The sequence below is a fragment of the Miscanthus floridulus genome, chromosome 13, assembly GCF_019320115.1.
Source record: "Miscanthus floridulus cultivar M001 chromosome 13, ASM1932011v1, whole genome shotgun sequence".
Taxonomy (NCBI): domain Eukaryota; kingdom Viridiplantae; phylum Streptophyta; class Magnoliopsida; order Poales; family Poaceae; genus Miscanthus; species Miscanthus floridulus.
The window spans coordinates 9,953,713-9,968,135 of NC_089592.1; the positions used below are offsets into that span (position 1 = coordinate 9,953,713).

At 42.4% G+C, this 14,423-nt stretch overlaps 1 protein-coding gene and 1 pseudogene across 6 annotated transcripts; one reads left to right on the plus strand and one right to left on the minus strand.

Annotated features, from left to right (window-relative positions):
• Positions 1–814: 814 nt before the first annotated feature.
• LOC136500588 (uncharacterized) lies at positions 815–10,809 on the minus strand. Of its 6 annotated transcripts, none has more exons than XM_066495973.1 (6): positions 10,187–10,809; positions 3,816–4,257; positions 3,474–3,700; positions 2,929–3,029; positions 2,731–2,854; positions 815–1,300 (listed from the first exon to the last, which is right to left on the minus strand). In XM_066495973.1, exons 2-3 carry the CDS (start codon positions 4,224–4,226, stop codon positions 3,617–3,619), a joined length of 495 nt encoding a protein of 164 aa, XP_066352070.1. In that variant the 5' UTR covers positions 4,227–4,257; positions 10,187–10,809; the 3' UTR covers positions 815–1,300; positions 2,731–2,854; positions 2,929–3,029; positions 3,474–3,616. The 6 variants fall into 6 exon arrangements, 5 of the variants coding, with proteins under 5 accessions (XP_066352070.1, XP_066352069.1, XP_066352067.1 ...); XM_066495972.1 differs by adding an exon at positions 2,260–2,388 and having other exon boundaries at positions 2,731–3,029; XM_066495970.1 differs by having other exon boundaries at positions 2,731–3,029.
• On the plus strand, positions 4,747–8,742 carry LOC136500587 (disease resistance protein RPM1-like; annotated as a pseudogene).
• Positions 10,810–14,423: the final 3,614 nt, after the last annotated feature.

Sequence of the window (14,423 nt, forward strand, 5' to 3'; positions counted from 1 at the left end):
TATGTCTCTATTTATCATTGTCGATGCTTTTGATACAAAGCAATTCAACATTACCGTGATCAGATATAAGTTTGAGTCTCTTGTGAGCAATTTCATAGAGGAACTCACATCCTTTATGTGATCTGCCTTAAGGACATTGGCATCTCTACCTTACATCGTTCTCTTCAACAATCATTTGATATAATTTCTAGGGTTGAAGGAGTTGCCTGATCTTTGAAGGAAGCCTTGTACTGCCCTAATAATACGATTTATTTTCCATGAATACATGCAGGTACTATGATAACACTAACTACACCAAATGAAAGATTGGAGAGAATTTGCATAGCCTCCCGAAGGATTTATTTATTAAGTTCTTTGGACTCTATAGGTCGTTTTGAAATATCTGTTTGCATGTCTTACCTCGTATACTAATTCAAAATTTTGTAGTTTAATTAGAATATTTAGGTGATTGTATATATATAATATTCAATACAAGAATAATCTATGCATGTTATTCTTGAAAGATTTCTGCAGTGTAAAGACATCTTCATTTTTCGTGCATGCCCGTGCTAACGCTATGGTAAAAACAAAAGGACAATATACCAATTAAAAAAATAAAACAAAACTCATGCTCAAAGTCAAAGAGATAAATTATGGATGCTTGAATTTTATCATCCATTATCTACCGGCGTGCCTATAAAATAGACTGAATAAATAATTAAACATAGATAGAAAAATAAATTAATGAAAGTATCATTACAAGCCATCAATCATCTCATAGCTTCGGACAATATCACAAAGCTACTAAAAACTGTAATCGTGCCCTCACCTCAAACATTGTTCAGATAAATTGATTACAATGAAAATAGAAGCAAATGTTAATACACATGGAAATAAACGCACAAGTAGAGTAAATAATGCCATTTCTGGGGAAATTTTCCGAGGTAAACTTCAAACCATATCACAAGGAAAACTATCTTCTCAGAAAACCACAAAATCAAGTTTTATCCACCTTATAACACATGTTTTTAAATTTGCTTGGCAAAGAAAAGCATCAACTCTTCATTGAGGTTGATGGCTGTCAGGTTTACTATCTCCCGAGCACCATCCAGTTCCAGTGAACCTCTACATGTCTAAAGTTTTCAACACCATCAAAGCATCATCCCATGCTCGACCACCCCCTCGTAAACAAGCTCTGCTCGTTGATCATCCCCCCACACTATATGACCTCCCAGTCGCACGATCATAGGACCTCACTGCTTCGTGGAAGTTGTATGGGTGCAAAGAAACTACATGGTCATCCTCCAGCCCTGGGAGTAGCCTGTAATTCATAAACAATGGCATGTCAAATTTTTGAAACATGCCCTCATGATACTTGCAAAGTGTAGTTTTAACTCAAGTGCAAGCTACCAGACAACTAAGTTACTCGCTCCGTCTCAAAATAGATGACACTTAAGCTATGAATCTACAATCTAGACAATTGTCGTCTATTTTGGAACAGAGAGAGTACATCCTAATATAACTCACACACTTGCAGTTGAATGACCTGTCTTGTGGTCTTAAAAAAGAATGACCTAACACAAATATTCCTTGCTTGTGCCTTCCATTTGCAGTATGAAAGGCAATAGTTTCAGAGATCAAATACTAGTGAGTGGTCACCAGTGCCTTAGTACAGCGGCGGACCTAGAAAATATTTTAGGGGGGGGCTGAACAACACTGCTGTTCGATCTTAAGTCTCAGCCCCCTACACTATAGAACTTTGCCTAAAAATTTATGAGGGCTCCACAGGGGTTCCACTGCTCCGATTTGGGTAGGGGGGCTTGAGCCCCCCCCCCCCCCCCGCCCCACCGCTGTGTCCGCCCCTGCCTTAGTGATATTCGAGATGGCTGATACAGAGTAGTTAAAGAAAATGATGTACTCCCATTAAATAGTTGTAGACCATCAGCAATATAGGAATCATCAATTGTCAGGCTGTTTTTTTTAGTTAGCTGAATCACCATGTTAAATCTGGGTGACAAAATATTTGTGTTTGTCTGACTGCACCAATCGTTCTTTCCAAAATTATTGTTCTATTGGTTTGGTATCTGCTGCATCTAGAAAGGACACCGAATAAAGAATCAGATAGGCCATATCCGAACAAACTGAGTCCTTGCCATATCCAAATATGAGAATTCCAAATCCAGCTCAAATACATTTGTCATTTCCAACTCTTGAGAAAAAATAGTGGGTTTTGAAATACAAACCAGAAGGGCGGGCCTCATGCAAACGGTAGAGTCTTACCTCCTGTGACCGGAAGGTCTCGGGTTCGAGTCGCGGTCTCCTCGCATTGCATAGGCGAGGGTAAGGCTTGCCACTGGCACCCTTCCCCAGACCCCGCACAGAGCGAGAGCTCACTACACTGGGTACACCCTTTTTTTGAAATACAAACCAATAAAAAATGGCTTCAAATTTCAGTACAGTTACAATATAAACTACAAACCGCAATGTAAATCATTCAGATTTTTTATTCACATAGTAAGATACTTGTGCTAAACGAGCAGAACATAGAAGTCAAACAACTGATCACATCGGAAAATTACTGTTCACTAAAGCCATGGCTGAAAGTACTGTTCGCTGATTTGTAAACAGTGCGGCTCATAAGACAAGCGAACAGGGCCAGTCCAGCGTAGCAAATAAACAAAGCCTAAGTAAAACTTGAATGTAGCATGGCATTCTCCATATAAAAGCAGACCACCTTGTGTGAAGAATTACCTGCTTCTAGCACAATAGAATTAACATAATCTTCATCACTCTCGCTAAAGTTCCCAGCCATGTATCCATTGCCATCAGAAGACGAGCTGAAGCTCCAACATGGACCTATGTTCTTTGTAGATGGCTGTGATGGGAGAAATGAATCTTGAAATGTTCCTGTATTTTGAAATGGCACCAAACAATGCAGTCCCAAGCTACCCGGATTTGGTCACGGAGTTGTTGATCAGCACAGCAGCAGACAGTTCCGCTTGCATCGAAGGACGACATAAAACAGGTCCCCTCTATTGCCATCAATCTGCCTACATGGCAAAAATGAAACCAATAAATAAATATCTGTGCTCGGATAATGCCACGGAGAAATAATCAAGTGACCTATGGCAGCGGAAAAGTCAGAAAATGATTCTGCCCTACTCCTATGCTACAACTATCAGTTTTCAATTTCATGACACTGACATATGAACCTACAATTTAGATTTAGAAATATATAAGCTGGGTACGCTTGATCCATAATTAAGTGCCCAACCTTATTTTGTATCTCAACCCCAAAACATAGCGTCGGATGCGTAATTTTCATTAGTTAGTGATTCTCTGATTCGCATGGTCGAACATTCAAATACACTATTCTACAATTCCACCGGCACCAATGTAAAAAAGAACACACATAACTGACCAACCGATTGCACTGAACGCCCATGTGAAGACTGGCAAGGAAAATAGGCAAGTTGAGAGCAAAAACACATCACCTTGTCGCAACAATGTCCTCCTCAAGCGACCGCTCGTGAACCTTGCTGGTGGCCGGCCGACCAGCACCGGCTCATCTCATTGAAGAAGAGAAGGATGCAGGCACGCACGACCAAGGTGGGGGCGGGGGATTGGGAGGGGGCCGTCACTCCGCCGCAACGACAGCTGCTGGTCGCGCGCGGAGGCTCAGGCTCCGCGGCTTCCGCAACATCTCGATCAGCGATTCTGCCTGGGCAATCGGAAACGGAACCATAATTAGTCTGCGATTTGTATAGGGTTAAGCTGAGATGGGCGAATTGATTGGATGTTTTTGTTGAACGCGGGGAATGTGACACGGTGTGTACCTTGGTTTTGAGCCTGGTGCTGTGCGACGCACGCAGGATGCGCGGCGCAGCCTCAGCGTCGGCGAGGCGCGCGCGGAGGGAGGCGGCCTCGTCCCCGGCGACGGCGTGGACCTGGAGGCGACGCTCGGCATCCATCCAAGCGGCGCGGTGGCCCGCGAAGATCTCGTTGGCGCGGGCGTCCTGGATCGGCGTCGACGAGGCGCGCGTGGAGGGAGCCGGCCTCGTCACCGGTGTATCCCGTAGCAATTGCATCAACGCGCGGCCACAAAGAAAGTTGCGATCGGGCGCAGGAGGGATTCGATCGCACGGGATGGTGGATTTCTCGTTTCCTTCTAGGAGTGGCTTCTTTCCTTCTGGGAGGGATTCGATCGCACAGGACGGGAGGAGAGGTGAGGCGAAATTTTGTCGCATGAAGCGGTTGTCTCCTCTTTAGTCTTTTTAGCTGTGAGAGATGAAAGATTTAATTAGGTTTGACCAGCACAAATCCTATGACGATATTTTTCTTTGACCGAGGGAGTATTAGCCAAGACTATCGGAATAATGGCGTGAAAGAGATTAAAATCTTTGGACAACGTGAAAGAGATTAAAATCTTTGGACAATAATATTTACAGGATTTGAGTTTTTTTATAACAGATAAGGGAAGGAAGTTTTAGCCAAGGATATATATAGATAAATTTCCCCTATCCTAATAATCATTGATCAAATGGGTCCCACCGTGCCTGGGTTGGTTGCACGATGATCGTACTGTTGGAATAAAAGCAAGTGTAGACTGATCACCAACCCAGTGCCCAGTGGCCACTCTGAGTCAAGTCTTCGCTTGTACCCGAACCTATATGCATATGGTGGCTGCCAGGTGGGCCCTGGCTGTCGCCAGAACAAAGCAGAGTCACATATCATAGCAAAGATGTACAAAGGGACATGAACGGCAAAGGCAAAGAGGGGTCGAGCAAACGGTATTCCCCTCTGCCGTTCTTCCTCATCTACTACTACTCTCTTGCATTGTACCCAGATCCATTGGTTCTAGTGTCTTCTAGGACCTTCTACCTATGATCGATGCCCCTTGCTTGCTGCCTATCTTGAACTCTTTTCCTCTCAGGATGTATCAGGACAAGTAATCAGTGCTTGCTTTTGCTTGCTATTGCTGGTGGCTAACATTTTGACTAGACATTGAAGGTTCGTTTCTCCTCGCCTCTCCATTCTGCTTCCACTTCACTTCTGGTTTTCGTAACAGATAAATAATGGCTTGCTACCCATTTTTGCAGCAAGCAAACATGTGATGCTTATTCAGGCTCAGACAGAGAATTTCTCAAAAGCTGAATCTGCTGCTCTGTTCCAAGGGAAGAAACTGGTACTATTCTTACCTACACTGTTTTTCCATTTTAAGAAAAATAGCATGGATCTTTGGCAACTTACATGATTCTTCTCTTCCTCCTGACATCGGAATGACAGAGAGAGTGTTCACTGATTCATCCTTCTGCCTCTTCCTATTCATCTTCTTTCTCCAACAAGCGTGCATTCAACTACCGCAACTACTCCAAAAGTATCCACAGATCTCCAAGCCTTAAGGTATTAGCAGATCTGACCTCGAAGGACTAGCTCTACTTTCATTACATCTTGCAAATTTGTTACTACTTGCTGGCTTGCTGCTCTAAAAAAACATAGATTCAATGTACAAGAAACTGGTACCTATGAGTTACGGAGTATGACCGAACATTGACTTTTTCCAGCAAGCCTCAAAGTATTTCAAATGGTTTTAGCAGATTAGACTTCAAAAGGACTCTCTCTCTCTCTCTCTCTCTCTCTCTCTCTCTCTCTCTCTCTCTCTCTGCGAATAAAAAGGACTGGCTCTCTTCTGCTTTACATCTTGCAAAATAGTTACAATTTGTTATTCAGTACGAGATTTGTTTTATTCATGTAGATTTGATGCGCAAGTAATAGTATTGGTGCTAAAGAGTGAACTTTGACTTCCGCTAAAATATCCAGGTCGATCACATAAGAAGAGATGGCAGAGATTGCTGTTCTTCTTGTCCTGAAAAAGATTGCCATAGCTCTGGCAGGAGAGACCCTAAGTTTTGCTAAACCTTTGCTTGCTAAGAAATCTGAGTTGGTAGCAGCACTCCCAGATGACATGAAACTGATTAGTAATGAGCTTGAGCTTATTCGGGCATTTCTTAAGGAAATTGGCCGTAAGGGATGGAAAGGTGAAGTAATAGAAACATGGATAGGACAAGTCCGAAGACTGGCTTATGATATGGAAGACACTGTGGATCATTTTATTTATGTAGTTGGTAAACACAATCAGATAGGATGATGGTGGGATTACATGAAGAAAATAGCCGAGAAACCTCAACGTCTGTTTTCACTAGATGAAATTGCTAGTGAAATTAAGAGAATAAAGCAAGAGCTTAAACAACTATCTGAAAGTAGGGACCGCTGGACTAAACCCTTAGATGGTGGGACTGATATACCTGCAGGAAGCTATGAAACTGAAAAAGAAATATATCTTCCTGGACATGATTACTCAATCAGTGACGAGGAGCTTGCGGGAATTGATAAAAATAAGCAAACCTTGATTAGTTCATTATCAATTGAAGATCCATCACTTCGGATCATTGCTGTCTGGGGTATGGGTGGCATTGGAAAAAGCACTCTTGTCAACAATGTGTACAAAAATGAAGGGTCCAACTTTGATTGCCGTGCATGGGTTTCTATCTCTCAGTCATATAAACTAGAAGATGTATGGAAGAAAATGCTGACAGATCTCGTCGGGAAAGATAAGAAAGCATTTGATCCTGGAACAATGGATAGTGCAGAACTAAGAGTGCAATTGATAAAAACTCTAGATAAAAAATGGTACTTGACCATACTGGATGATGTCTGGACGGCTGATGTTCTTTTCAGAATTAAAGAGGTTCTTGTAGATAATGGCCTTGGAAGTAGAGTAATAATCACAACAAGAATTGAGGAGGTAGCTTCAATAGCTGAGGATAGTTGTAAGATTAAAGTAGAACCTCTTGGTGACCATGATTCCTGGCATGTATTTTGTAGGAAGGCATTTCCGAAAGTTGAAAATTATATCTGCCCTCCAGAGTTACTTCAGTGTGGTAAAAACATTGTGGAGAAATGTGATGGTTTGCCATTAGCCCTTGTGGCAATAGGAAGCATATTGTCGCTAAGACCGAAGAATGTTGATGAGTGGAAGCTATTTTATGATCAGCTTATTTGGGAGCTACACAGCAATGAGAACCTTAATCACGTGGAGAAAATCATAAATCTAAGCTATAAATACCTACCAGACTATTTGAAGAACTGCTTCCTGTATTGTGCTATGTTTCCAGAAGATTATCTGATACACAGAAAGAGATTGATTAGATTGTGGATAGCTGAAGGATTTATTGAACAAAAAGGGACATGCAGCTTAGAAGACATTGCTGAAAGTTATCTTAGAGAACTTGTACGACGGAGCATGCTTCACGTTGCGCAGAGAAACAGCTTTGGTAGGATTAAATGTATTCGTATGCATGATCTTGTGCCTGAACTAGCCATTTTCCAATCTAAAAGAGAGGGTTTCAGTACAACTTATGATGGAAATAATGAAGCAATGCTAGTGGGATCAGATTCTCGACGAGTGGCTGTGCTCCAATGCAGCAAGGGCATTCCATCAAACATTGATGCATCCAGGCTTCGCACCTTCATAACCTTTGACACCAGCAGGGCATCATCTTTGTGGTATTCTTCTATTTCCTCCAAACCGAAGTACCTCACAGTATTAGACTTATCAGGCTTGCCTATTGAGACCATTCCTAGTTCAATTGGGGAGCTATTCAACCTTAGGCTTTTGTGCCTCGATGACACCAAAGTGAAAGAACTCCCTAAATCTATTACAAAGCTTCAAAACTTACAAACATTGAGTATTGAGAATGCGCAGTTAGTGAAGTTCCCAGAAGGGTTTTCAAAACTGAAGAAATTGCGACATCTTCTGGTTTCACGGTTGCATGATGTAACTTTCAACAGTTTCAAACTTTGGGAAGCTATCGAACCATTTAAGGGCTTGTGGAGTTTGATCGAACTGCAAACTCTGTGGGCCATTAAAGCAAGTGAAGTATTTGTTGCAAAACTTGGAAATTTATCCCAGCTGAGAAGCCTTGCAATTTGTGATGTAAGGAGTAATTACTGTGCACAATTGTGTGGCTCTTTGTCAAAGATGCGCCAGCTGTCATCATTAATGATAGAAGCATGCAACGAAGATGAACTGCTACAGCTGGATGATTTGACATTTCCAAATCCCCTTCAAAACCTTATATTGGTTGGACGACTTTCAGAAGGAACTTTGACATCGCCCTTTTTCTTAAATCACGGAAATGGGCTTCTTAGGCTAATGCTACATTACAGTCAGCTTTCAGAAAGTTCAGTACCACACCTCTCTAAATTGTCAAACTTGACTAAGTTATCTCTTGTACGGGCATACACCGGCCAAGAATTATACTTCCAAGCAGACTGGTTCCTGAATTTAAAGGAACTTTACTTGAAGAATTTGCCCCATCTCAATCAAATAGGCATACAGAAGGGAGGTTTGGCCAGCCTTGAACGTCTAACAATGCATTGCCTCCCGGAACTACGAGAGGTTCCAGTTGGCGTCAGATATCTCGAGTCCCTAAATACAGTAACTTTTGTTGATATGCATCCTGATTTTGCAAGCAGCATTCAACCATACACATACGGGACAACGGCATAAGGCAAGTGAAAGCTTCTCAACCTACAGATTAAACTTTCTTCATGTCTTTTCTAAGGTTTGTAAGCTTTATTATTTGGCGTTAGATGGCTTTTAACACCACTTACTTGTTTTTTTTTTAATTTGGATGTTTTCTTGTGTAGAGCTACAAGTGTAAAGTCTCGTTGCAATTAATGAAGATTCCCCTCACTAAATACTCCCTCCAGTCACAAAAATATGTTTCCGATAAGATTTGGACAAACCTTAAAAACTACAAACATCGATAACTTTTAAGTCTTTTTGTTTGGCGACATGGATGATATATGTGCAGATTTGTAACTAATGGTGTATGCAACTGTGGTAACTAAAATGTGGCTTTGTTAGCATCTAGGTCTTCGTTAGAGATGCTTATATCTGCCTGCCGTAATGACCGGTTCGTGGAGTGGCCACTTAGGATATACTGTGCAACCACAAGACTATGGATCTGGTGTTAACTAATTACTTGAGTTTGTCTAATTTGATAGCAGCTTACAATACACTAGAGGGGGGTTCTAGGTTTTAAGAATGATGCTCAGCCTGCCTTTGGTTGACGTCTTGATGATTGTATGCCTACAGGGTACTCGCCCTTAGGAGGATGGTATCATTCACCTAGATTGAAGGCTGCATCTTATTAAACGTTTCCTAAAAAGTCTCGTAGTGAAACCCAGCCATCTTGGAAACCTTGAAAATGTGATATGGGAGTAATTAACCCTCATAAATAGGAATCACAACCTGTGGCTAACGTGCATAATACTTGACATGAAAAAGTCATGCCCGTAGGTGCAAGACAATGTAATAAAGAAAAAAAAAAGGCTTTGTATGCATAGTCATCTGAAGTACAATATCCAAGTCAAACTATCATTCTAATTCAGTATTATTAACACATAATTGCAGATCGACTCAGAAGGAGTAGAATATTCACTACCATTCACTAAAAAAATGGTTTTTGGCATTGCTGATTGGAAACATGATTGATAAAGTATAAGCAAATTGGTCACTAATCACTAGGCAAAAATGATAAATCAGCACCATATCAAAGCATTGACAATTGGTAACATGGATGATATATGATTTGTCGGTGGGTCTACGGTTACCTTATGGCCGCCGCCAATTGGCAGGAAGTAGGGTGGGTGCATTGGCGAACGGTTCATGATGGGTGTATTGAGCTTGGGCATTACTGTGGAGAGGAAATGCAGCACTAGAACTAGAAGCTGTTGCATTGACGTTGTTAGGGCATGGCATGTCATCCAGGTACCTAGGATCCAAACTTTGAGCAGAAAGCAGCACAGGCACTGGCACCAAGAAAGAGGAACAGCAGGCGCCAAGCAACATCAGGCCCGGTTAATAAGATGAAATAGCAGAACTCAACGTTGTTGCAATACAATGTTATGTATTTATCTGTAATAATGTTGTTTCGGTAATTATTCGGAACCATTTCGAACTGAGAATGTTTCAGTCTGTATACGAAGCATTTGGCAATAACATTTCAGAGTATGTATGTACTGAGCATTTCATAATATTTTCCAGTATTCCAGGACAACCTGATCTGACGACGTCGAGAACACAACTTATTTAGGGCGCTAACAACGCATGTAAAAATAATGGAATTGGAATCCATACCTTTAGCAGGCGTGACCAGGCCATTGGCCTCCGTCAGGAGGGCATCCAGCTCCACAAGTGGCGAGACGATTCCAGGACATGGAGCCGCAAAGCTCGCTGCCGATGGATCCGAAGGTGCCTACAAGTCGACAACCAACACGGACCACGCCGTGGACTCGAATCGATCCGCCGCGGGCGCCGACTCAGCCGGGGGCTTGAACAACTGCTGTAGCAATTCCGCCGCCGGCGTCTCCGCTGGGGCTGCATTGCTGCAAGACGCTGTTACAGAATTGAATGAGGAACTCGAGATCGCTAGTAATCGGTGGGATTGGATAGATAATCGGACAACGGCCGCGGCCGCGGCCGCAGCCGCCTCCGCCACCGCCGGTAAGGTGCGCGTTCGGTTGAGTTCAGGTTCGCGTATCCAGTAGTTCGAGTTCTTCTCTAGGCTCCCGGACCGCCCATTCGGACGGGTTAACGGGCCCCGCAGGGTCCCTTCTTTGTGATGTTGTATACTTGTAATCGTTCGTTTCAAATGTTTTATTTGCTGTTTCTTAAAAAATATTTTATCTGTGTTTTTGAGATGTATGTTGTAAGTATGCTTAGATGCATCATATATTTCATACATATGTTGTAAAAGTATGTTCCAAATATTTCAGCTGTTTCGGTCTTATGTTGCAATAAGTGTTTTCATGTTGCAAGTTGCAAGTGTTTTATCTAGATGTTTCATATGTTTCACACACATATTGCAAGTGTATGTTCCAAATGATTCATCTGTTTCAGACATATGTTGCATTCAAGTTTTTCATGTTGTAAGTGTTTCGTGTTTTGGAAGTACGTTTAGAGAGTGATGGGGCACGACCCGGGCGTCAGGGGAAGGGGCGCAGCGAGCCGAGGGCCGGCGGATGGGGTGTGCGGCGCGCCTGATGTCCTACGGACGGAGCGTGCTCGTCCTCGCTCATCCCAGCTCCTGGGTCTTACCTGCGCAGAGAGAGAGAGGAGGGGGTCAGGGGAAGGAGCGGTGGGTGCGGGGCGAGGCGAGACGAATGAGGGCGGGTACCGTGCATGACGGGATGAGGCAGACGAGGAAGGACTACAGCAATACAGTAAGAGTGTGCCGTGTTTCTGCTGGGCCATTCGGTACCGTTCGATAAAATCCTATCACATGGAACTTACGGGCGTCAGCAATTTCCATGTCAATATCCTTTTTGAAGAACCAAGAGAATCGGATACGTATATATATTCCTCACTTTAGTCTCTTAGCCTTTAAGCAATACAATATAAACATCATCAACGATTCCCCTCCTTTTGCTGCAAGTTGGGAGCTCGCTCGTTCACAATGCAAGGGGAAGAAATGGTGGGCCCCTCCAGCCGGCCGACCGACTTGCAAGTTGCGAACTTCCAAGCTACGTACACGCCAGGCCAGCCGCCCGGCCGGTTTCAGTTATTTCCTGTCATCCTGTAGTGAGGAAAATGAGTGTGATAAGCCTAGTTTCCCTGCGATTACACCAGAATCTAAAGGTTCTCATTTGACTCAACATGCAACTCGATCGCTTTCTGAAAGTAGGAGAGACTTATATTCTGGGAGAACCGTTCGCTTGAACTTAGAAGCATGACTTATCAGTCATAATACAGTGTTTTTCTCTCACAATAAAACAGCCACAACACGACTTATCAACTATGGTATAGTGTTTTTCTCTTACAAGAGGGTGATTATATTGGTCTGTGCATGGAGAGATGAAGTAGGAGTATATATACACGTACGTACATGGCACGGGAGGTCGGTGCTTGGCTGGTTTTGCTTGAAGGGTTAGTTTGGATGCTCATGATCTACGACAAAACATTTAGAGAAGGCTTTTCCTTATAAATCTTGCTTGCCTCTAATCCTTGTACGGGTTACATGCAAATAGTCTCTCTGGCTATCACCTCTATAATTCATCTCTTTATTCCCTCGACCTTCCAAACTAATCCAATCAGCTAACCAAGGCAAGATTTGCCTTCAATTGCCCATGACATACACATGTAACAGCCTTGCAAGGGTAATGTTGTTTTTGCCCCAAGGCCCTAGGGGCATATGCCCTCATGTGTACCTTTCTGCGTCCCACTTGCAAGGTGTAGTCATTTTTTACTCAATTTACAGTTTGCACATTTGACCAGACCTACATGTGCCTCACTTTTCACTTGCATCGTTACAAGATCTATAGCTTCAAAAATTAGAACATATGAACTTTTCATCCTGGATTTAATTAAAAAAACCTCATGTACAAATTCTGAATTTTTATAATACTATAGTTCATGTACTAAACATACATTTACGTCGTTGTTGAATCCTAGGGTTTAGATCAGAGAAACCCACAACTTCAACAGACCGATACATGCATTGGACAATTAAAATAAACTATATAAATCTTTGATTTACAATAATGATAATATATAAATGCATCGAGTGGACAATTCTTTCCTTAGCTAAGCTCTCCAACAAAACGAATGGAAGAGCTCATGTGTATGCTAACAAACCAAACAATTGAAGACGGAACTACAACACCATGGTAATTGAAGATAATTTATCCTGTAATAACTATTCATAACCTATACACATTGGCTTTCAGCCACTTTGTAGCTCCATCGGCGACCTGAAAGAATTCATCAGTCGTTATTAGGGCAAAACATAAACAAACACCAAACACAATGTTTGATGCCAAACTCATATCTATTCTATAACCCCCTTCCAAATTAGAGATCAAGTCATCATCTAATCACCAAGCTTCATCGGATCAAAAGTCAGATGGATCCAAATCTATGATCCCTCCTACCCCAAATAAGCAAAGTCCTCCCATGACCAATCTTCATTGATCTTCTTGTATCATGGTCATGGTATCAGTGGGGAGGAGGCGCTCCTAAACCTAAGGAGCCGTTTGGATCGAAGGAAAGTCAAGGGAATTTTGGAGGAAGCCAATTCCAGAGGAAAGGAAAGGAGACATGACATTTGGAACAAAGGAACGTTCCCTACCGTTCCTGAGGAAAGGAAACTGCATATGCACACAAAACGCAGGAACCAGAAAATCCACTCCGACCCAAGAGAATGGAGGGAACGCTGCGCTCGCTCTCTCAACTCTCCCACCACAGCCTTTCTTCCTCCCGCCGCTGCCTTTCTCCCTCCCGCCATGGCCTAATCCCTAGCCACACGAGAGCATGTGGACGCGCTCGCCGCCCTCCACCTCGGACAGATGACGAATCCGCGACTTCAAAGTGCATCCGGGGGACAAAAACTAACTCCACCCCTTCTGTCTACAGCACCAGGACAAGGTCTTGGCGTTCCCCAATCTGGAGGGGATGGCGAGATCTCACAAGAAAAAGGTAATCAATTTAAGAACTCAGTAACCCCTTGCTGGAATTTCTTTCGTGCTTTGTTATAGTTTGGTTGGGATCTTGTTCATAGGTGGAGTCCTAGATTAGATCTAAAAATACTAATTTATTTTATTTTCCCCCAATTCAAGATTGCATCTGCTAGTTTGGTAATTCCAATGCATGGTTAAACTCATGAAGTTTGTTTATCATACAAGACATTGCCTTTCCTCCTTTGCATTTTTTTAGTCCGTGGCATTCATCTTTCCCAATATTATTTTGAAACTGAAAATTTATTTTGAAACGAAAAATTTATGTATGATTTATTTTATTTTCCCCCAATTCAAGATTGCATCCGCTAGTTTGGTAATTCCAATGCATGGTTAAACTCGTGAAGTTTGTTTATCATACAAGACATTGCCTTTCCTCCTTTGCATTTTTTTTAGTCCGTGGCATTCATCTTTCCTAATATCATCTTCCCCAAGACACTGTAGTGGTCGTCTCCTTCTGGTACAACCTGCATGTTACTTTGATTGATATCTTCAGTGGCACCATGCGCCAATGACATATCTCCATTGTATAGCCATATAAAATTATGAGTTACACAACAAGCTACAGAGATATCAACTTGTGTGTCAATATCATATAATGATGCAGCCTTCAGTATGGGGTACTTCATCTTCAATATACCAATAATTCTCTCTATATGATTTCAGAGTTAAGCATGTTGTAGATTGAATAATTCCTTGTGATTTTGTGGTTTTTGTCCGGCCCTTCCCTGTTATTGTAGATAGTATGTAGTTCCACGATATGGAGCAAGGAATTCTGGTGTGTTAGCATAGTCTGCATCTACTAGATAGAATTTACCGGGAGGGACACTAAATCCATGGTTAAGTGCATCTTGGAGAACTCT